Source organism: Gymnoscopelus braueri (genome assembly GCF_963280865.1).
Source record: "Gymnoscopelus braueri genome assembly, chromosome: 16".
In the NCBI taxonomy this organism is placed as follows: Eukaryota; Metazoa; Chordata; class Actinopteri; order Myctophiformes; family Myctophidae; genus Gymnoscopelus; species Gymnoscopelus braueri.
Window position 1 is genome coordinate 22,207,615 of NC_137616.1, and position 25,607 is coordinate 22,233,221.

Here is a 25,607-nt window from a genome sequence, read left to right on the forward strand (position 1 = left end):
GTGCAAACGCATAAAAAAAATCAATAGCTTTTTTGTTTTCTACTTGTATGAGGACTGCATTGAATCATTTGATCATTTGAGTCTCTTTGATGTGGAGTGATCCAGCAACAAGATCAAATTAAAAGAAGATTTGTTTCAGGGAATAAGCTCTTCAATTTAATAAAATGTAACCCTGACCATGATTTTATTGTTCATGCAGATGACATACGGCTCGGTTAGACTCCCTGTTGTATAGAAGGACAACTCGTTTATCATGGGGAAGAGAAGAGTGGGGGTGTGGTTAGATGACAAATTGGTACAGAGAGACCTACTGGGACCAGTTCTCTCATTCTCCTCCTTTCTCTCTTCTCTCTCTCTCTCTCTCTCTCTCTCTCTCTCTCTCTCTCTCTCTAAGTTGTTCCCTCTCCTGATGTGAGCTCATTTTTGTGGGTTCCATCGACACATGGCTGTGGTGTGCTTTGTAGAATAAGGGTGGGTTACTCTCTGGTCAGACCACAAAAGAAGCAGTGAGAAAGGATCATACTGAAATGAAGGGTGGAGATCGGCGCTCCCCAAGACGCACAGTATACCTTATACTTAATGCTTGAGAGAAATAAAGCAATGAATCCAAACCAAAACAGGCTGAAACAGCTATTCTAAGGGCCCCATGTTGACAGCTAAGGGCCATCAGAAACGGGTAATAGATGTTGTTGATCAGTAAATATTGGGGGTCACGCGTGAGTCTAAATGGCTCATAACCGGTGGTCATTTCCCGCTGGTAAATACTTTGATTCCAGCTCACTTTTACCACTTAAACCCTCTATACTTTTACACTTAAATTTGACTTGAGTTGGCTCTGTACATGGTCAGCTCTTTTGATCTCTACACCAAATGCTACACGGAAAATAGCCGATCTAAAGCTCACAAGCTTGTGCAGCTTTCTGTGAATGTTCCCTCCAGAATAGGAATGCTAGGGTTCAAGTGGTTAATCTAGCTTTGTTTGGGGCGCCAATAGCCGAGTGGTTAAGGCACATACTACATACAGTAGGCTCTGATGCCTGACAGAGAGTCCCCAGTTTAATTCCCCTACCTGATGGACCTTTGCATGTCCATCCCTCTCTCTCTACTGTGAGCAACTATGTTATCAATAAAGGCAAGAAAATAACCTAGTTTTGTTTGACTCACTAATCTTCAGCTCACCTGCCTCTTGTAACCTGTTTTTTCCATTCCAACACCTGAAAAAGGATCCTCTTTAAGTGACAAATTGGCTTTCCACCATGGGGGCAATACCAACCAACAGTTTTACAAGGCCATACCCAGCAGCTTTATGATCTATAACCCTGTATGACTGTTTTCTATGCATTGAACAGTCTGTAACTTTAAACAGTCTGACTTTTTGGGACATGTTGTCCTCTCTGTTGGATGCTGCTCCCTGTACAGCTACAGTGTTTAAATCTCTCTCTCTCTGTGTGTGTGTGTGTGTGTGTGTGTGTGTGTGTGTGTGTGTGTGTGTGTGTGTGTGTGTGTGTGTGTGTGTGTGTGTGTGTGTGTGTGTGTGTGTGTGTGTGTGTGTGTGTGCGTGCGCGAATAGTGCTTTGATCAAACACTCAACTTTAAACCTTTTGGAGATTTGTACGTGTTACGTATTGATTGCTGAGTGTGCTTCTCTCTCTTCACGCACGTGCACACACACACACACACACACACACACACACACACACACACACACACACACACACACACACACACACACACACACACACACACACACACACACACACACACACACACACACACACACTAAGACTAAAATGTAGGTCCTTCAGGGCCCGTCGTAGGTGCCATGGACTGTCTGTCTTTGCTATCACAATGCATGTGCAAACTAGTGACGCGTCCAGAAATAGCAGATCTACAAGACCTACTGGATCTACAAGATTTATAGACACCGGTCCGCAACAATGTATAAATCAGGCTTAAAGGACAACTTTGTTTTTTTTACAACAAAGGTTATTTTACTCGTTTGTAATGATAATAATTAAAAGATGAGTGTTAAAAAAAAATCATGTATTGCTTTCTATCGTTATAGGGATTTTAGTGACTTTTAACTGGGGGGCGGGGGCATTCTGCCCATTGGTAAATAGTCATGAACGCAGCCTCCGATTTCCGTGAAACTTTGTACGCACATCCCCACTAGGCCAAGGAAGAAATGCCACCCTACATTTCTCAAATCAGCCTCATGGTGGCGCTGTAACAGGCAGATTCACGTTTTGGCCTATACAGTTCAAGAGTTATCAGGCCAAAACGTAATTATTATCATTACAAACTAATAAAAAAACCCAAAGTTGTCCTTTAAAGCCTCAGCATCCAGCATGTTAAGTGAAACCACGGCAACCGGAATCAATGTCTTGAAGTCTTTGTTCTGATGGGCAGACATGTCGGTCCTCTGATGATGATGAGGGGGGGGGGGGGGTTCTTTGGCCAATCATTTCTACATCCGGTCCCCAACATGTGGAAACATTCAGACTTGTAACCTCTGCTCAGAACTGTCAATCAAGGGGGCGCACAATGCACGAGTCGCACACGCAGCACATCACGCATTTATACTAATCACAGTCACACAAGAAACACGCATATCGTTGCTGTCAGGCAGAGAAACCTTGTATCCCCATATTTCAACTTGAGTTTTTTTCCGTACGTGCCCCATTGTCATCATACTACAGTGTCACACTAAAGTAGCAGAATAGCAGACCCACAAGCTCATAACGCGCCATGACTCACGATGCGACGCATTGTGAGCTTGCAGATCTGCTATTCTTGTTCTTCTTGAAGTGAAGGGGAACGTGTTTAAGTGTACCTGTGGGTTTCATGAATATCAAACCAATGAAAAGTACTACAAGAGCTTGTAACTAAACAATAACTACATTGGATCCATTGGAACACAGGTTCTTTTTTTCCATTTCCTGAAAAGTAACGGTTTTGGACATACAAGGTTTCCACCTGACAGTGACGATATACAGTTCACGCATGCACATGTATGTACTGTAGGCATGAGCACATGCAAAGATCCTCTCCTCCACATGTGGGAGTGTGCACGCACGTGCACACGCACGCACGCACACGCACACGCACACGCACACGCACACGCACACACACACACACACACACAAACACAAACACACGCACACACGCACACACACGCACACACACACACACACACACACACACACACACACACACACACACACACATAACTTCCTCTCTCCTCATCTGCTCCATTGACATTTTCTGCGTTAACAATGAATCTGTTTTCAATTCAGCCGCTCTCATCTTCAGTTTGAGCAGGTACGCACCATAACCAAGACCACCTGTTAAAACAAATCTACATTTTATTATTTCAACAGTGCATATACAGCATTGAAATGGTACACGTCAACAAGATATCAAGTAAAATGTTTTATCTATACGTTTTTAACAAAAGTGAAATAATGTATCAAATATCCCACTGACATTTATGATGAAAGGATTTGTGTGATTTTCATCTATAGCCCTTATACTGTAGAACTTTTGTTATGACCAGCACAATGTAAAAAATAGAGCAATATACATTATATACCTGGACAGAGGTGCTTATAACATTTGTTTAAGCAATAGTAATGTTCTCTGAAAGACTTACAAATAGTACACGTAAAAAAAAGAGAAAGAAAACCCCCAAAAACATGTACAATTAAAAATCAGTCTTGGGCAAGATTCATATTGAAACGGTTAAGTGCACTTTATTTTGTTTGCCTTGCAATTTGGCTGACTCACTTTCAAAGGAAGACAATTTAAGTTCTTGGCCTCTTAAAACACCCTCTTCAGTGATTTGACCCTATTACATCAAAGCATTGCCAATCAGCGAATCACATTACAACAGTTTCATCATCCTGACATCTAATAGGCTATTGCTGAATCAGGAAGGAACCTTGGTTAAAAACACTCAGGCTTTGTGCAGGGGGTCCAATGCACACAGCGTTACTGGTACTGGTCCCTGTTTCTTGGGATGAACATACACATACGGTACAGAATGGCACACTTGTGTCTGAAAAGCCAGCAAGCTCGTTTTGGTCTGTCTTTCCTACAGTATTTACGTTTACAGTGTCAGCATGCAGCTGACGCTCTTGCCAACTAAATGAGCAGATATGGGAAAAAAAAGTTAAAGCCTTAGTCACACCAAACCTGGCATCCCTTTTTTTTTTTAGGTTAAAACAATTCCAGAAATATCTGCACTGGGAGATAGATTGGCTATTGTTGGCAAATTTGCATCATTATTATTATTTATATCGGCTATTATCGCTATTTGTCATACAAATAGTTAAGTTAGAGCTTAAGGGACAACTTCAGCTCCCTAACCACCCCCAGTTGGCATGGCATAAAAGCTGCCGCCTGCCGGGGTTACATATCTCACAGTCCATATGTACCATGTTAAGTTTGTGTTCAGAAAAAGGAGACACTTTCCTAGTCCTTTTGACTGTCTCTGGAATTCCTACATGAGCCCTTCTTCAAGAAAAATCAAGGAGGGAAGAGAGAAGAAAAAAAACAAAACAAATGTGAATGCAGTTCAGAAACCTACTCATTTTGATGTCAAAGACAGACATGAAAAATAACCATTGCCAAATCTTCACAGCTGGCTTGTATTATATGAACCTGTGCACATCCCACATGAAAATACCCTGTTGTTCGACTTCACGTCGAACCATATTACATTGCATTAGTCATTGTTTTCATAGAATCCTGGACACATGGGGGGCTTCTAACAAAGATGGTCTGCATGTTTGACAGAACACATATTCCTATAAAACCTGTCTAAATGTTTTCTGAGAAAATCTCCGGAGGAACCTTGGTTGAAAATATTTTGTTTGCCACTCTCGGTTGAAGAAAAGGGCATATGTCTTTTTTTCTTCTTCTTAGAGGGGAGGAAAATATACAGTTGAGTCAGCTGTGTGTTGTCCTTGGATGTGGGATTAGAAAAGAAAATTAGAAAGGAACGTTTCTCTACAGCCAGACAATCTGAAAAGGGCTACTTCGCCAGATGAGAGATATAGGAACCATACACAAAAGCTGGCTGGGCAACTCAATCTACTGCTATAGGAATGCAAACAAATATGGTCCTGATATTGTGTATGTGCCAACCTATGCCATCTTGTCGTCTGAGTAAATATTTCTGTGTAAAATTCTGTTATCTTACATTGTGTTATACTTTATTCAATTAACAATAACTACCTCATTTTAAGCTGGAGCAATACAGTAATGTACACACACAACACTCTCTGCAGCTGCAACTATATGTATCATGCTGCTGGAAGTAATATGCATAGTGAATGTTAGCATGTATACAGTAGGCTTCAGTATCTGGTGCTGTCCCTTTGCTCTGTGTTGTCCCTGTGCCATGTGTCAGTGTGTGCTTAAAGAATGTTTGTTGTCAATGTGTCTGCACAAATGCCAAGACCAAGACAAATATCTGTACATTTCTAGTACATGAATGATTAATAACATGGCCTGTGAATGTTTTGAGACCACTGGAGTATTCATCCATAGAGGAATTTGTTTTGTCAAATTGTCAAATACAATAATTGTAATCTATCAACGCAACGTATTGAATGTATTATCCTTATTCCCACTGTTATAAAATATGGGGAAAGCACAATCTACCCACCCACAATCCCCTTGTTAAATTTGGACAAATCACCTCCATTATATACATCCCGCTTGCATTTCCTGTGAGAAACCTCAGTCCGTTAAGTCTGTTTTGTCATTTCATTTTTACTCGATTTGCTCTCCCTCTTTCCAGACACTTCATCCCTCTTCATTGTGTAATTTGTCTCCTCTTGTGGTCAGAGTCATGGTTTCCATACATAAACGGAGTGTCGGCCTTAAAAAAGAAAAAGAAAAAACACCCCTGCACTTGGCTGCATTCTCTGAAGTGTCAGTTCTGGCAGTGGTGCCATGAAGAACTGCATTCCACTCCATAAAAGTGTTTCACCCTAATCACCCTCACCCTCTTATTTTTATAAAGAGGAAAGTTGCAAGGGTTGTCTGCCATGTATGAAAAAATTCAAAACAATGGAAGTTTTTATGCACCCCATATCTGGCACAAACTCCCAGAAATGCAGGACTCTCTTATTTGTCTGTTTATTTCTACTTCTTTTCATTTTTTATTTTTAAATGCCATATTTTATTTTCAAATGCCCTTTTATAATGTGTTTATTGTGCTCTATGTCTTGATGTCTTAATGCTTAATGTGTTATGTAAAGCATTTTATTGCTTTGTTGTTGAAATCTTCTATACAAATAAACTGGCCTTGCCTTACAATTCAGCCAGTATAAGACCTACAAGGGACAGAGTATGATACAATTCACTGAGACCAGGGCCATATTGGACTGCAATCAAACAATCTTTTCCCTGCGAAGTCCCTTGTTGAATATCTCGGCCATGACATCCGCTGTTGGACCAGATCTATGAAGGAGACTTGAGCAAGGACACATATGGAAGGTGCCAACTTTTATAAAATGGAGTGCAACCCTAAGGATAAAGGCCTGCCTTCTACAAATCTGTAAAAAAGCTTTGTGGTTGGGTTGGTTTGGTTAGGTTCGGTGCGTGTGTGTGTGTGTGTGTGTGTGTGTGTGTGTGTGTGTGTGTGTGTGTGTGTGTGTGTGTGTGTGTGTGTGTGTGTGTGTGTGTGTGTGTGTGTGTGTGTCTGTGTGTGTGCGTGTGCGTGTGCGTGTGTAATGATGAAATAACCCCACTCTTGGCTCAGTGCATGGAGACAGTAAACACTGACAGAGCCAGAGTTGTAAATCGTACAGGACAGTGGTCCACACATCCATCTGTTCCTTTCTAATCACTTAATCCGTCACAAGGATAATTGTACCGAATCACCCTTTTCCACCTTCTTTTAACAACCTCCTAGACGATTTGTTGTTTTATCAGGTTTTTTTAAGTGCGAAGCTGAGCCTATCGAATTGAATAGGCAATGTTGTGGTAAGGTTAGCATGCTCCAAAGTCATTCATAAAATAATACTGTCAATGGCAGCTGCCAGTAAGTCAAAGATCCTTCGTCAAAGTGATAATCTTGTCATTTTCTTCATGCGGCCGTGTCGTACTGTCATAAACACTATGGAGCTGACAGGTGATAAAGGAAAGTGCTCCAAGGTGGAGTCGTCCTTTGCTGCTGATCACAGATCAGTTTTCCCATGCCACCGCTCACAGCTGTAAACTGACCCTTGACAAAGCCCTGAAGCCTTATTTATACTTAGTTGCGCACGGGTGTCGCACATTAAACATAGCAAATCTACAAGCTCACGACGCATCGCAGTGTGACACGTTGTGAGCTTGTAGATCTGCTATTTTTGGTGCGTGACACCTGTGACACCAACAAACTACTGTATAACTCAGGCTTATGGGAAAATTCACTATGGTTGTGTGTTACAGCTGATGTTTGATCCTTCATAGAGGCTGATCCTGGTGGAGTCCATTGTACTGCAATTCCACTGTAAATCGGTTCATTTGCTGCAGCAAATGGGAATACAAAATCATTGGTAATCAGAATTCAAAATGGCCATTCATTTGGTGGTACACCTTTGTTTTTAGTCTTGCATTTACAATGGCCACCATCGCAGTAAACTTCTGAAAAGTCCTTGAATTTACTGGTGTTCTATATTGATATCATGACCATCAGGTGCTGTGGTTCTCGTAGGTTATATATACAGTATACGTGTAGAAAGCTGCTCATAAGTTAGCATACACCGCTGACATGACACCTGTGCATCAACTGGTACTGTAGTTAATAAGCTAGCTCGAGTTGTGCACATGGCAACTTTCATGTTGTTTTCAGTGGGAGTTTGCATACTCCATGTCTGAGCAGATGGTCGATGGGTCGGGTCACCAGTCGTAGAACATCGTGACTCGTTGATTAGGTGGCACAGGTGACCCCTGCATCCTCCACATGGCCACAGTTGGTCTTGCCCCAGCCAGAGAACTTGCACTGGTGGATGGTGTCTTCATTTCCTGCACAAGCCACATCATCCATCCAGATCAGCCCAGTACCTGAACAGAGACAGAGAGTGAGAGAGATAGATAGAGAGAGAGATAGGGGGGGGGGGGGGTCAAAGACACAAAGAGAGAGAGAGAGAGAGAGAGAGAGAGAGAGAGAGAGAGAGAGAGAGAGAGAGAGAGAGAGAGAGAGAGAGAGAGAGTTACTTTCTTCTGTTCATAATTGTTTTCATCTTGGGAAACATATTTTATACCAAAACATCAACAACAATTGACCACTTAAGCCTGATTTATATTTTGTCAGGATGGTGTTGTGCGGCAAAAACAGCAGATACAAGCTTGAGATTATGAGGATATGTCCAAAATTCGGATGCCAGGTTGAAAGTGGTTCAATAAATAAAAAACAACTGTGGGAGTTTCATATACAGTTTGAGGAAACAAACTATTTGTACACTGACACTCTCAGAGTTATATTAACACAGAGGATTGTACAGTGTAGAATCCTCAGTGTATCAAATGGTGAGGAGTCCATGGCTAATCAAACTTGAATTTAAAAAGGTTGAGAATCACTGTGTGATTGTGAACTGTAACGAAACACGAGGAGGACAGCTCAGGGCTGTGTGTCACTGAGGCCCCAGTGCTTTTTTAAAGGATGACTGATAAGATACAGATGTATCGGAAAAGCCAATGTTTTTACTGCACACTTACTGAACTACTGCTTCACGTTCACTCCATCGGTGTGGAGGAATCATGGAAATATAAGGATTTTCCCTCTTTTCAACCATCATCATTACAAAGCATTATTACTAAGAATGTTTGGGTATACATTATACAACATACTCATTTAATTCTACTGTTCAAAGCCAAAACTGCCTACAGCACTTCTGCTCGATAGATGGATAAATGTGAGGGGGGACCTTTTCTATTATGGCTAACCCTTGAACGTCTGGCAGAAACCTTTCAGCCAGTCGAGACGTTTCTGAGTTTTCGACTATTATTGAGCCAAATTTCCCTACTTTTACACAACGACAAAACCCAGAGTGTTAATTTAACTCTCTGAGCGTCTCTCAGAGTTAAGTGAACACTCAGGATTTTCCTAGGTGCATTGACAGAGAGCCACCGGACAGGGATCCAACTCAACTATGAGGGAACTCGGGCAAGATAGAGCGACATCTGGTTGCACTCAGACTCCGATCCTCCAGTGTGATGGGACTCAGGAGGTCTTCCCCACACACTGCGCTAACACTGTGATGGCAGCACATCTGGAGCCTTGGAAGTGAAGCGATAGCCGTTACTCTGTTGCCCTGCTTGAAGAGCCTAATGTCTAGTGAGATGTCATGAGATTGACCTGAAAACCCAAGCAAAGCCAGAGCTAGCCATAGCTCCGCGTCAAGATGTGGTTGTAAATGGAATTTGCCTGAAAGTGAAGAGTTTAGACAGAGAGGTTTGGGTTATAGAAGAAGTCAAATAACAGTGGAATAATGATCTAAACCACTGGTTCTCCATGTGGGACCCGGGAACCCCAACGGGTCCTTGAGAGGGTTCCAGGGGGTCCGCAGTTAAATGAATGATAGTTAGGAACCAAATAGACCTTGGGTCTGTGACTCAGAGAGAGATATAAATAGAACCAAATGGACCAACAAGGGAACAAACTATGCAGTAATAGTATTAATTTAACTCTGAGCCAAATGGACCAGCAAGGGTCCATTTCTCTCAGAGTTAAATTAACACATTTACAGTGTAAATTGGGGACCCAAAGATGAAAATTGCTTCAAATGGGGGTCTGTGGCCTAATGTATATCAAAATAGTTTAGCAATTAAAATAGCCTGATTTATAGTTAATTGCACGCCAGTGACGTAAATAGCCGATCTACTGTACATGCTCATGTTTGTGTATCTGCTGTTTCCAGCTTATGTTAAATTCTGAGTGTATTTGCACGTTCTCTGAGCCCAGGTTTCCCCAGCCATTTGACTGGCTCGCCTCGCCCTCCATAACTCCACAGCTCCATAACTAACAACAGATACAGTGGTGTTACACACAAAGTACGGAACTTCTTTCTCCCAGCTGTGAAGTACCAAGACACAAGGTTCAAGTCCCTGATGACTTCCAGCAGCTGCTTCCACAGCAGTGAGGGGAGTGTCTCCTGCTGAGCTTAGTTAATCAACTACAGCAGCCTGGAAAGGTGATAGGAACCCTGTGCTGCTCTGTGGAACTCTGTTCCAGGCTGCACTAGTAGTGCTAGTGTTCATTTAAATGTAGTTACGGTTCACAGTGTATAAATCAGCTGATCCAAATCCTCAAACTGTAAAGCAAAATAAAAGGTAAAGGCGACACTATGGCCCGGACGGTTGGCGTAACCGCCTGGGCACCTAGGCTGGTAATCACATCCAGTGAGTCGCGGGTTCGACTCCCGATCCCGACGACCTTTGCTGCATGTTACCCCCCCATCTCTCCCCCCATTTCCTGTCAGCCTACTGTAATCTATCAATAAAGGCAAAAAGCCAAAAAAAAGGGACACTATGTCCTCCCCCTTTTGAAACCTCTGAGCAAGGCATTTTGCACACACTTGCTCCTGTGGACCTCTGCTCAGTGGCCTGCAGACAGCAGAACGTGGATTAATTTGAATCAAGGTGGTGTTGAATGAGAGCACATGTACTCAACCAACCTTCCCTAAATGAATTATGATTGAAAAACCTGAGCCCTGCTTTGAGTCAGAGAGAGAGAGAGAGAGAGAGAGAGAGAGAGAGAGAGAGAGAGAGAGAGAGAGAGAGAGAGAGAGAGAGAGAGAGAGAGAGAGAGCGAGTAGAGAGAGAGGGAGAGAGAGATGGGGAGAGAGAGAGAGAGAGTGAGAGATAGAGAGAGATGATTCTTTACCTCTGCTCTGAGTCTCACTATCTTTCTCTCTCCTTCTAGTAGTCATTATGTTGGACCACTCACACAGAATAAATCGGGTTGGGGCCAACAGACTATCTCTTTCTGTCTCTGTCTCTTTCTTTCTTTCTCTCTCTCTCTTGTTTCAGATTCTTTCTGTTTGCCTCTGCTTTCCAAGCACACTCACTGTCTCCTTAATCCTGCACTTTATTTTCCTCTCCCAAATGGCAATCATTTCAAAGGCCTTGTCAAGATCAAGGCATCATTGCATCACATTTGGGCCATTTAAATACTGAGTGATGTGGTGCATCTTGGGAGAAAAATACATATTTTTGTGCAAGTGCGTTGTCTGCAAAAACAGCTCTTGTTGTACTCAACCAACTCAATCAACTGACGCTCTTGTTGTCTGAAGGAAAACCTTCAACATGGCTTTTGTTTTATTACAATACCGTTTATCCAAGCACTAGGGGAATCCCTGCCTCTCCCTGGAGCAGCAACACAATCTCAATCTACAACCTCTAGCCAGTGGTGGAAGAAGTACACAGATTCTTTAAGTAAAAGTAGCAATACCACAATGTAGAAATACTCTGTTACAAGTAAAAGGCTTGTATTAACAAAATTACTTGAGTAAAGGTACAAAAGTATTGGCATCAAAATCTGCAAAGTAACTAGCAACTAAAGCTGTAAAATAGTATTGGTATAAAAAGTACAATAATTGCCTAACAAATGTAGTCGATTAGGAGTATATAAAGTATAAAAAAAAAGGAAATGCTCAAGTAAAATAAAACTACCATAAAATTATACTTAAGTAGAGTACTCGAGTAAATGTACTTACTACACCACCACACTACACAGATTTTTGTTAGACTTTTGGCTAGCTAATTGTGGAAAAATGAAAAACAGGCAAGATGGACATGCAACAGCCCCTCCCCCCCATAAATAAATAAAAAACAACAACAAGGGTGAAAATGTAATAATGAGAATGTTTTTATGAGTAATATGGTACGATGGGATTTAAGGTCCACAATCCCCATATTTCTTGTATAATAAACTTAATTAGCCAAATAAATCCATTCACTTCTACCTATAAAAAAGGTCACTTGAGGCTTGACACTTGATTTTGTTTGATACATCCTTCAACAGACATCAGAGTTTTATGTGGCGGAATATTACGTTTATGCGCATGTGAAGCTGTCCTTGCTAGAGTTTTACAGCGGCAAAGATGTGTGTCAGGTAAGGTCAGGTCCAAAACTTTATTCCATAGAAGTTTACAACCATCTGTAGTGACGAGGAGTTGGAACACAAGGCAATCGCTGAGCTGATGGAAACAGCACCCAGAACTATTATGTGAGTGTGTTTGGAGAGAGAGAGAGAGAGAGAGAGAGAGAGAGAGAGAGAGAGAGAGAGAGAGAGAGAGAGAGAGAGAGAGAGTGAGTGAGCAATATGTTCCTTGGGTATTAGAGGCCTGCTTTTTAACTTGTGTGTTCAGCCTTCAGTCATCCAGGCCTCTTTCTACCACTTATAGGTACAAGATGGACTCCCAACATACTGTATGTAATATAACTGTGCAGGAACGGGCCGAAACTCTCACATCTTGCAAACAGTGCGAACAACACACATGTGCACATGAGTACGGGAAGCGAGGTGCACGGGATGCAGCGTGGCATGCGTATGAAGTGTGCATGTGGGGCTGGGGCGGTAGCCAGAAACAGTATTATTGCACATTAACTCCAGGGCCTACCGAGGGTTTGCTCAAGCAGACACGGACACTTAAAAGCGTTTATTTTAGATCTCAACACATGTTTACAGAATTATTTATAAGCCGGAACCCTGTTCACTCTTGCCAGATTTATGATACATCACTTTTCATTTTTGTTGTTTGTTGTTTTACAAACACAAATACAACATATAGCAATTCATGAAGTTCTAGGGAGGGGTTAGAGGGGAGAGCCACTCAATTCATTTTGTCCACTAACGTCTACTGCTTTTGAGATACACACAAATTAACCTTATATTATACTGGTGGTTCCCGATGAATCTCGACTAGGACAAACGTGTTTTTTTATTTATGTTTTTATATTTCTATTTTATGATATTATATTGATCGCTAGCTCAAAATTCTATTTTCACTGGTTATCTCCAGGTAGAGATCTGAGCACTGGATCGTAGAATAGAATAGTCCCCACAACAATTCTCAAACACTTAAACCTCTTGAATTGCCGTGAATGGACAGTCCGGAGAATAGTGGACATTTAACTTTGTGGTATACTGGGCTGTGGGAAAGCAGAGCATGTGACTAATACCTCCTAATCAGTGGGACGATATCATCAAAGTCGGACACATCAGAAATAATATTTACTGCAAAGATTCAGAGACAGCTGCTAAGACAACCCCCAAAGGAAGACTCATTTGAACTCTTGTCGTCTACGCTCCACAATTCTGTAAATTACAGTGGCTCGACAGCCAGGACTGACAATGTTAATCACTGTTGATGATACTCCAGAGTGTGGTTCCTGGAAGCAGCAGGGAGTTTTCAACAATTTTCCAGACTTATTTGTAACAATTCAGCATAATAATTCGACTGGATCGAAACTGTGAGTGATGTAATGGTGATTGGCAAAGGATTTGTGTGTGTGAGAGAGACAGAGTGAGAGAGAGAGAAAGAGAGAGAGAGAGAGAGAGAGAGAGAGGGGGGGGGATATAGAGAGAGAGAGAGAACGAAAGAGAGAGAAGGGGGGGGCAGAAAGAAAGAAAGATGGAAATAAGACAGCTAAGGAATGGGTAAGGAATAGGCTAGAGGGCGAGATAGATATGACCTTGGGGACTCTCATTTGATGGCATTTGGCTCAGATGACTTTCCCCCATAAAAACTTTATATTAATCTCTGTAGCATTTCAGAGTGGTGTGCAACTAATACTGCTCATGAAAAACAGTGCAGTTACTAAGACAAATGGAGAAAATCCCCTCCACTTCCATGGACAGCTTGACTATGGATAAGTACCGCGGGCAGGCACACAACATCTCATAGCTTGCCTGTTGTGACTGAGGTGAAATCATTCAGCATTATGGCAATGGATCTCTGAGCAACGAACCTAGGCACCAAAAATGTATCTGGTACCAGGTACTTTGGCCAAATAGAACACCAAAAAAGGAGGGCAGAGCTGAGATGAGTCAAGCCGGTACTGTGCAGTGGAAAAGAGCCACAAGTGACTTGTTCACTTCCCTTTAAGGTTCATTTGGCTTTGGAGTTTTGGTGTTTCTGAGTAGCGAGGTGTGATTGGTTGGCAAATGTACTGTAAGAAGCTGGGAACCTGGAAACATTAATTTGAAGCAAGACGACAACATTTCAGGTTATTGGGGCCCTCAGAGTTCTTTCCTTATAAGTAGGCGTTTTGAGTCATCCTTCCAGTATTAAGAAACGTGTACTAGTTCTACTACTACTACTACTACTACTACTACTACAACTACTATCATTATTATTATATTATTATTATTAATCGCCTATCAGCCTGGCAAGGACTATGTTTTCACCCCTGTCTGTGTGTGTGTGTCTGTGCACTGCTTTCTCGAACTCCGCTTGCAGATCGGCATCAAACCTTGTACGCACATACCTAGCAAAATATTTTTAGATGGGGGTCCACAGCCACATACATATCAAATTGGGGATCCTTGACATGAAAAGGTTTTGAGAACCACTGGTTGAAATGATTACATTTGAAATACATGGCCTTCTCTCACCGTGTCCGAAGCGTCCCGTCTTGTGGACCTCAATGGCTTGTCGGTACCCGAGCATCCTGCACACCACGTCTGCGTCATTTTTGTCCCAGACGTCATCACAAATCGTCCCCCAGCGCCGCTCATGGTACACCTCCACACGACCCTCGTGAGGACCCGATCCGTTCACCAGCCGCACCAGAGTCTCCACCACTGTAACACACGAGCACCAGAATGATTGTGATAATTTTTCAGAATGTATACAAAAAAAGAAATCTGACTATTCAATACTATTACTTATTGCCAGCATCATTATATTAACCACTGGCATCCCTATTTTGGGCATGTCATTTTGTCTAAAAATGATTTGTCAATGTTTTTCAAAAATAGTCAATCTACAAGCTCACAATGTGTCGCATAGTGATGCGTTGTGAGCTTGGAGATCAACTATTTTCTAATAGTCTGAGTAAAAAATATGGTTTAAGTGGTTAACAGATTGCATGACTTGTTTGTCGAGCCTACATTTTACTGGCAAGGCTTTGAAGTCATACGTAGAGAGGATAATGTTCCCACAGAGTGTTTATGTGTCTAATGAAGCCCTGTAAATCAAACGGAAACAAAAACAATAATAAATAAATAAACTTAGATGAATAGTGTGTTTTCTTGGTACCAACCTTTCCAAGTCAGAGAAAATAGCCTTTTTTTCTACTAAAATAAATGAAATTACACCACGGCTTGAGGGGAGTCAATATTTTCCTTCCTGTTTTGACTCATTTGTAAGAAGCAGGGTGTTTAGTCAATTTGCAGTTCCCAGTTTTGTCCAAAAGTAATTTCTCAACAACTGTTAACTGTTTTCACATTGTGACAGGCAGTCTGGCAGGCAGCTGCCTATGGGGTCCTGAGAGGGCAAGGCAAGGGTGTTGAATACTTTTCTGCAAAAGCACCATCCTCATCTGCCAGCCTTTATTCATTCACCTTATTAGGAAGCTAAAAACGAACTGAGATGACAGGAGAGAGAAAAGGAGAGGAGAGGAGAGGAGAGGAGAGGAGAGGAGAGGAGAGGAGAGGAGAGGAGAGGAGAGGAGAGGAGAGGAGAGGAGAGGAGAGGAGAGGAGAGGAGGAAATAACATCAATAGCAGGTATGGGGAAAACGGAGGGAAACAGAGAGAAGGGAGGAGAGGTTAAGACAAAACAAAACAAAGAGAGTGGATGACATGACTACTGATAAAGAGAGACAAGATGAGATGAAAGAGATGAGACAAAGAACCGCACACAAACCAAACCGTTTAGACCACAAAGCACCTGATACGGCTGACGGGTGGCTAGATCTGTAGCAGATGCCTGGAGTGAGGTCAGTACTGGTCTGGCTTGACTTGACATAGCATGGCACGTCTCTGGGACATACAGCCTGCTTATCTGATGATGAGAGCCAGCTGCTGTTGGGTCTGTCCTAGTCAGAGCATTACTACGAGCTGAGAAGACTTCTCTCTGTTCAGTGAACATGCTTGGACTGATACAGAACAGGACAGGTGTCTGTTTGGCATCATATAGGATTCAGGCATTAAGTGCAGTTATGGCTCTTTTCAGCAAGAACTAAGCCGTGAAACAGGGTTCTGTATTTGTTTCCATTCGTTATGGCTTGGTTTCAGATAAGGTTCTCAGAACCTAATTTGGGTCTTGTTCAGGAGGCGGTACTAAGCCTGAGTTCTGGGAACCGAGAAGTTAAACTTTGAACATCTTATTAAAATTGGCTTAAGGGAGGACCGGCCAGCCGGCGGGCAAGCAGTGTACCTCTGACTCAGACATAACCATAAACAAACCCCATATGCCCATATAGGCAGGACCACGGCCATGTCACGCTGACTCAGACATAACCATAAACAAACCCGACTACGGCCATGTTATTCTGACTCGGACATAACCATAAACAAACCCGATATTGCCATATATACCGTAGGCATGTCACTATGACTCAGACATAGCCATAAACAAACCCGATATGCCCATATATAGGCATATATGAAGATCTGGTTGTCCAGGGCCACAGATCTGACCGCTATACACATATATGGTCATGTGCATATATGGGACAGACTAACTTCAAACTCGGCTTGCGCATCGGCAAGGACTCGAGGGAGTATGGTGCCCGCCGCCGAGTCGTTCGGATATGCTGTTGTCCAGAACCGCCGATCCGACCGATATGTCCATATATGGGAATATATGGATATCCACTAATGACATCGGGGATCTCCATATATGGGCATAAAAGGGACACAGGTAGACAGACAGATACTGAGATCTCGATATGTCTATATGGGCATATGGATTGTTCAAAACTGCCGATCCAACCAATTTGCCCATATATGGGCATGCCAATATACAGGGTATGGGTATATACTAATGACATCAGGGATCTCCATATATGGGCATAAAGGGGACACAGGTAGACAGGTACAACGGGTACTCTGACAAAGCTCGATACTATAGTTTTTGTTTTGTTTTGGTCTCCTTTTAGCTTGATTGTTGTCTCCGCCAGAGGTGGAGAGTATGTTTTCGTTCCCGTCCCGCTGTGTGTCCCCCCCCCTAGCCAAGCTAACATTGGTCAAGCTTCACGTGACACGTGACAATACGTTGTCACCAATGCTTTTGATTGGCTAGCGAGACGCATGACGAAATAAAATCCTATAAATAGGTGTGTCACTTCAAAAAGCCATTTATGTTTTTTAAGTGAGGTAACATTGGTCAAGCTAACATTGGTCAAGTGACACGTGACAATATGTAACATAAATAGGTAAGACAGGATTAATCAGGAACAGTACTGGCGGAGACCTGTGCTCCGAGGAGCACATTTTCTAGTTTAAATGTGTTTCTTTTCTTTATTTCTTTATTGCTTGTCAGAATTAACTTGTTAACTATGTTATTCCCTTATGCTTTTTTAAACGTTTCTGTTTTACTTATATATCGTCGGTGTCCGGGACGAACCAGCTAACTCCATTTTCAGCTTCTTTTTTTTTTTTTTCATAAATCAATGCTATTGAACACCCTTTACGTCTGTGTAAAAAATCTAAACATTTGAACCAATGAAAAGTATTAAAAAGCGCCTCTGACGAAAGCTCCCAACTCCATTGGATCCTCAAACTGTCCGTCAAAAACAAACAACTCCCCCTCTCTACTCTGCTGCAGCCTTTTCACAACACAGAACAGAGCGCGCTGAACGAGGAGGAGTATCACGTAAACAAACTCCCCGTAGTCTGTTAAAACTATGCAGTGTACCTGTTTATCAAACTTAGCACTGACGCTAATGTTATGAAAACAAGTAATTATATTTCTAAAATCTATGAAGTGTTTAATGAAGAGAGCAAGAAAGAAGTTGATAGCATTTCTGTCGCGACTCGCGCTAGTTCTACTGAATCTCCAATTCTGTGAACCCCTCTTTGCAAAAGTTATTGTAATATTTAAAGTCCTGTTTATTATTGTAGGCCTATATAATAAGTGTCATGAAGCATCAGGGCATTAATTCGCACGTTGTTGTGATGCATTGTGAGCTTGGAGATCCATTGTTAGCTTTTGGACATTTGTACCCTTTTGAAACCTCTCCCTCAGCAGCGAGTGGAGCTATTGTTGTTTGGACACCTAACTCCATTTCAGCTTGATTTCTGCTCGTCTGAAACTACTATCTCCACTTGCGCTGGATTTGGGTAAAGTGGTGATAATATAATGACACATGCAAGTATCTGACGATATATAAAGTCACTATACCAACTTTGATGAGGCAGTATTGCTTTGTTTAAAAAATATAAGGTTTTCTTCATTTCCTAAAAAACGTATATTTTGTTTTTTCGTTTCCTGAGCGTTTTGGAGTTAGCAGTTTTGGGCTGGACAGCAGAGATATGTTATGTTATGCTCCAACTGCACTTTGTAACTCTTGTTTTGAAAAGTGCTATATAAATAAAGTTATTATTATTATTTTATTATTATTATTATTATTATTATTATTACTATGACATATCGGTAGACATTTCTCAGTAACTGTAGTGCCAATTGAAAAACACCTTTCAACTAATAGACAAGAAACCTGAGACGTGCAAAATTAAAACCTAGTATAAAAAAATTGAACAATCCCTTTAAAATGTTTTATTTTGATGAATGTGGTCCTGACAGAACTATTTCCATGTAACCTATTGTAAACTAGCCTGATACTTATAATGTGGGACTGTGTGTGTGTGTGTGTGTGTGTGTGTGTGCGTGTGCGTCTGCGTGTGTGTGTGTGTGTGTGTGTGTGTGCGTGTGTGTGTGTGTGTGTGTGTGTTTGTGTGTGTGTTCGTGTGCGTGATTGTGTGTGTGTGCGTGCGTCTATAGGCCTACACAAGGTAAAGTTTCACAGATTCACAACTCTTGTACTGTATGTCCCCTGTTCCTCTGTAAGGCAATGAGATTTATTGCCTTACAGGACTCACAGAGGAAATTAAATCTAAGGGTAAACACACACACACACACACACACACACACACACACACACACACACACACACACACACACACACACACACACACACACACACACACACACACACACACACACACACACACACACACACACACACACTCATACACTCATACACACATACAGTACACACAGCTTCAGCTCTACAATTCTGGACTGGCGATGGGTGTTAAACCATTGAGACTATCTGATGACAAAATGCTAGAGAGCAAACAGCAGACACATTATCTGGACAGGATATTAGCCTCATCAGACCATCATAAATATCTACTGTTTACAAGTGAACTATCATTAAGGCAGTCAAGTATTTAGTACTCACCAGCCCATCATAACTTTTTACAGCTACCATAATGTTACGCTACAATGACTGCCACATATTATTCTATCATAATATGGGCACAACTTACACTTCCATAACTTTTTACAGCTACCATAATGTTACGCTACAATGACTGCCACATATTATTCTATCATAAACTATTAATTGCCGGTGACTGACAATTTAGGTCAGCTTCCCACAACGGCGTGCTATCTCACGCTTAGACAGTAGAAGAATAATAGCAAGGTGAGAGGAGAAGAGACACACACATCCTGTAGGCAGAGATGAGAGACAACAACATAAGGAAGGAGACAAAATGTGGACAACAGAGAGAAGGAAAAAAAATATATATCAATTATAGATATAATATGTCTATCAGATGAGTCCCATTGAATCTTTAAATTAAAAATGCATTATTCGCGTTTTTAGCACTATTGCTCGCTTAACATACATGAACCACTAAAAGGAGCAAGCACTTTTTCAAAATGACCTTCATATACAGTAATTGGTCCTCACTAATGCCCATTATAACACCATTTCTACTCTGTGTCACATTGGTGATCTATGGACAGTTTAGAAACCTGCCTACCAATGACATCATCAGTGGGGATTGTGCGGTTGGTAGAATGGCCAAGGCTCCAAAGAGACCAAGAATGCAGTTTTGGGTATATTTATTTCCCCCCAAAACAAACGCCAATAGTCCTGTGCAGTATTTACAGTGCAGGCCTAGGCAAAAATAATAGTTAAACAAAAAAAAATAAGACAAAGCAACTGAGGCAGTGCTATACCAGGCTATACCTTCTCAGCCCTGCTGCTCTCGCCCCTGGCTATCTATTGCCAGCCCAACACAAACTAAACCTCCCCAACACAAACTAAACCTCCCCATTTTTCCTCTTGCATTTTATCCTACCAAGAAAACGATAGTTCATTGGTAATCAATTAACTAAAACAAAGCTAATCCATGGCCCATAAGTTATATAACAATTACTTTTTCGAACAAATTCAAATACATTTCCCGGGCACCAATTCATTCACAAGACTGTTCAAATCAGAATACTCTTAAACATGAACAAAACACCCCTCCTCGTCTACCGTACTTGGCACCCTCCCAATCTAACAGGATTGCCATTACTGCAGAGGAGAGACAGACAATGAACTTCTTTAGCACCGTTTTAAATAAATAGAAATGCTTAAAATCCATGAGCATTCCTTGTGTTCTTTAACAAGGCATCGAGATGTACCAATGTTTAAGGACCACTTCATCTATTTTCAACCTATCTTCATATACTGTAATTGGTCCTCACTAATGCTCATTGTAAGATGGTACCATTTCTGTCTATTTGGTCTGCGTCTCAGAGGAGGGCTGTGAACAGTTCAGAAACCAATCAGTGACATCATCGGTAGGCAGGTTTGGACATTTCAAACAAGATTTCAACTTTTTATTTTAGGTATTTTTTTGAATTAATGCAAGAGCATAGAAAGAGAAGACATTGCTCTTACATTAATAAAAAAGGAATACGGACGCTCATGCAACTTAAGACACTTCCAAGCCGGATTAATGTGAACTGGCCCAGCTGTGCAGCTTGTGTGACAATGTCCCTGCTATTGTATATAGGGCACGTGTTGCCCCGTGACAGGGATTCCAAGCTAATAGAAACTACAGCCTTTCTCTTCCTGGAAAGATAGCATGCTGAAATAGAAGTCATTGTTCTTGCTTCAATGAAAAAAAAAGTTTGAAATTACCAACCCAGAATGGGGGTTAAAACGGCTCTAAACAGCTCTATTTCTCTATCAGTCAAAAGCATACAGCTCTATGGGCACTAACGACCTTTCAGTCCCGTTTTCTCCAAATGACACTTCAATTATAGGGGACCAGTTGTATGACCCCAGGGCAACCCAGGACTGGTCCAATTGGCCCCCCTTAAGACCCAACACTCACAGTCCCTCAGAAAGCTGCACATACAGAACCCCCAGGAACTATAGATGCTAATCAAAGGTCAGGTCAAGCTGTAGTGAATGTCCAGTGAAAAGTGTGTGTGTGTGTGTGTGTGTGTGTGTGTGTGTGTGTGTGTGTGTGTGTGTGTGTGTGTGTGCGTGCGTGTGCGTGTGCGTGTGTGTGTGTGTGTGTGTGTGAGTGTGTGTGTGTGTGTGTGTGTGTGTGTGTAAATAAATGTATATGTTACAGTATGATTGAAAAACCAGTCCGAAAAAGGAGTGCTTGTTTTCTTCGAGTTCACCTCCCGTGCTCCCCTGCGGTGGGTCGGCCCCCCATCAAAAAAAGAAATGGCGTCTCGGAGGTGCCAAGACTAGGGGGGGATGATTTACGATTCTGTCCCTATCAATGCATAACTCGGACGGCGCTGAGTCGACTGAAGGTGACTTTGCAACGCTCGGCACGGCGACTCCCTTTAGCTCGCTTGGCGGTGCCTCTCGTAGCTCAAGTCACCTTCAGACGGCGCGCCTCCGTCGGTGAAAAATGTCCAATCGTATGTGACATATATATCCCATTAGAGTTAGACCAATCCACCACTTTCCCTTTTCTCTCTTTCTCTCTCCCACGTCGGTGCCCTTACACCCTCCTGTCTTCTAAGGGGCCTGGAGCTGCCCACCGTGCTAAATCCAGGCTGTGGTGAGATGGAATAGGGCCCCATGTGGAGGCAATAGTCCTGGCATTTGGGTGGGGGGTACTAATGTGAAGCAGACTTCAGAGACATCCATATCTCCGCTATGGGCAATAGTTAGACGATTTAGACAAAGATATAGCTGGATGTGGTTTGAACATTCTAACAAGTTGAGACACGCTTGATTTGTCTTGCCAGACAATTAAATGGCCTCCAAAGTGGACTGGAAACTGTATTTATTTTAATATACATCAAGTACTTGATTTTTGTTTACAGTATGTATTCACAATGTATTCAAATACTACGGGCCAGTTATGTCGGATGACGTAAGTAGCCTACTGTATGGGAGTGATTACTGTATACATTATATCTGCCTCAGTTTCTATGTTATCCTTTACATGCACCTCTGTGAACTCTGAATCACAAGCGATACCCATATAGGCATGATATTCAAACAAGTCTGACTGGCTATGGTCGTAAGTCTAGACTTACTATGGGCTCCTCTAGAGTCTAGACTCTAGAGGCCATATACGTCTACTTTATTCAGTAAATCCCGGGTGTTAACTCAACTAACTAACTAACTAACCACTGTAACTAGAATTGAGCTGTAAGGGCCAATTTTTGCACTGTTAATACTACATTTTAACGTGTGATCAATGCATGTAAAGAAGAAGAAGAGAGAGAGAGAGAGAGAGAGAGAGAGAGAGAGAGAGAGAGAGAGAGAGAGAGAGAGAGAGGAGGAGGGAAGGGAAGGGAAGAGAGAGGAGAACTACAAAACACACACTGATGTTTCATTCTTCAGTATGATACAGACTGTCAAATGCAGTCTCTGATCTTGAGATCTCATCTCATCACGGTCCAGCAAGCTTTCTGTATACAGCCAGCCAGCGGGCCTGGACCCAGCTGAATACTTGCTAATTTCCACATATTGTTCACAACAGGTTTTGGACCGGACCACCTGTTTTTTTTCCCTGTACCTCTTCTTAAAGAATAGAGACATTAATGTGAAATAATGACGATAATTGCCATCCTGAGACGTGTGCAAGTACAAGCTCCAAGTCTGGACAGGAATCCCCAGTGTTTTAGCCTCTAGGAGACCAAGGCTACTAAAACATGTTGTCAATAGCTAACACTGGCCAGACCATTGACTGATATGACTAATGTTTATCTGGCAGGCCTAGAGCAGAGTTTTTGGACTAGAGTTGGCTGTAATGGCATCAGAATGACGGCTAACTACCTCAGTGTGTTCATAACACATTCCCCCCTGAAAGTACAATTCATTATCCTGCTTTGATTTCTCTTTCTTTTCTTTTCTGTTCTGTTCTTAATTTTCAAGATTCTCTCTTTGTTTGTTCCGTTTGTTTCTCCTTTTTTGGTTCTCGGGTGACTGACTTAAAGGAATATTTCAAACAATAATGAAAATTCCATCATTATGTAGGCCTACTCACCCTCTTGCCCTTTGAAACAGACATGAAGTTTCTCTATCCACATAACACACAGGGAATTGTGCAGGCAATTCTGTAGTCAGCTATATCCAAAACAACTGAGACATTGGTGATCAGGGCTTTAGAGATCCAAAGAAGGACAAAACTTCTGGTCCTTCTGAAACCAAACAATCTTTGAGTAAAAAAACCTATGCAGTTCAGTCAGACAACTCTTGGATTGAATACATATATTTATTGAGAATAAATATATTCAGCATAAATATTTATAAGCATATTTGGCGTCACGGCTCTGTCTCATTTCATTCATTCCCTGTAAGCATGAATTATAATAAATTATATTTGCCATCTAGATCTTACAGGGAATGGGAATGAAATAGACCCCCATAAGGGAACCATAGAAAAAGAGCCCACAGGTGGTGGTGCCGGTGGGAGCACAGGCATGACTGTTTTAAAACCTATAAATTATGGTGTAAATAAAAATATTGGTATTTTCCACGCAGTGCAATTGTCTTCAGAAGACATAATTACACTTCGTGAGCTGCTTGTAATCTCATGGTAATTTTTTAGACTTGGTCGCCAATAACTAAATAAAGCAAATTCACTTTCAACTTCCCTAACTGTTTTCAAGAAAAAAAAAGATTGTGACATAAAAGGCGAAAGATGCTGTTGAATCGCACATATAATGTGCACATATAATGTGCACATATAATATAATAAGCCGTCCCATGTTTAGCATAATTACTATTGCCTCCAACCAATCAATCAGATCATGAGCCATCAAGAAGTGGATTGTGGATCGTAACCCAATCGCCAGGGCTGTCGAGCCCTGGTGGCTCAGCCAGTTAGTGCATAGACATACAGTATGCTACAGTACTTGTGAGCTGCATGGGCCAGGGTTCAAATTCAACACCTTTCTTTATTGAAATATAGAATTGTTTTACAACAAATACATGTCTTTTTACAACACTTGAAAAAAAGGTCAGGCACACGGACAGAAGCTTGAGCCTCAGAAAGCACGCCCAAGCATAACGGTAGCCAAGTGAGTGCCGCTGCTCTTGACATGCGTACCGGGTGGGAACCAGTGATAATCTATTTTGAAATAGATATAGCATATCTAGCTTGAACATGCCTGGCAGGTTGATCAGCCTCCAAGTTGACGTCTGAAGGTAATTTCTCCCTTTAGCCCACACTGAAATCAATCATGGTATAAGTTTATAACCCTAACACACAAGTCCTGCCCACAGGGTGAACAGACTGAAAGCAAAAAAAGCTACAAACTTCAAAACGATACTTTTGGATGGCGATATTTCAGACCTTGCTTCTTATACAAAAAGCTTAAAAGCAAATGTTTCTATAAATGAACTTAGAACATCTGAACGTCTGACTGAAAATTGTGGAGTGCGGGTGGGTCGCGCAGAGCCTACACCCTCCATAAGCACTTCCTTTGGTCTGGGCCTACCCACACCGCTGGTGGGTCCCCACATGAAAAGAATAGCACTATATTTTCACAAGCCTGGGTCCCAGGGCGAGGCTAAATATCTCATTAGGGTCACAGGTTGGAAACATTTGAGGACCCCTGCTGAATCCTGTCAGGGTGTCTAGAACCGGAGCAGTGTGCTGTGAAAACAAACTGTCAAAACCTCAAACGTGCTACATTTTCTGTAGGACCCTTGGGACACACTATCAAAGTCAGGTGCCTCCAGTCCGACAGCCAGAGGTGTGTGTGTGTGTGTGTGTGTGTGTGTGTGTGTGTGTGTGTGTGTGTGTGTGTGTGTGCGAGTGTGTGTATGTGTATGTGTATGTGTATGTGTATGTGTATGTGTATGTGTATGTGTATGTGTATGTGTGTGTTCATGTGCAGTAAAAAGCAACACAGGGCAAATGAACAGGTCACGTTTAAAGTGTGTGTCTAACAGTTTGTCATGATAGTTCCACATGGGGCCACCATGTAATGTGAATGTCCTTCAGGATCAATCCCTCTTCTCTTTAAGCGTGAGCGAGGGTCTGCAAGAGACACGTTTGCTGTGAACACGCACGCACGCACGCACGCACGCACGCACACACACACACACACACACACACACACACACACACACACACACACACACACACACACACACACACAC

The 25,607-nt window shown here is 42.0% G+C and overlaps 1 protein-coding gene across 1 annotated transcript in view; it reads right to left on the bottom strand.

Annotated features, from left to right (window-relative positions):
* Positions 1–3,347: 3,347 nt before the first annotated feature.
* The window catches only part of scara5 (scavenger receptor class A, member 5 (putative)), a 106,008-nt gene continuing 83,748 nt past the window's right edge, over positions 3,348–25,607 (bottom strand). The window contains exons 11-12 of the mRNA XM_080452592.1: positions 14,618–14,806; positions 3,348–8,061 (exon numbers count right to left, since the gene is read on the bottom strand). Of these exons, the coding sequence (XP_080308718.1) occupies positions 7,928–8,061; positions 14,618–14,806 (323 nt within the window). The 3' untranslated portion in view covers positions 3,348–7,927. The remainder of the gene's footprint in view (positions 8,062–14,617; positions 14,807–25,607) is intronic.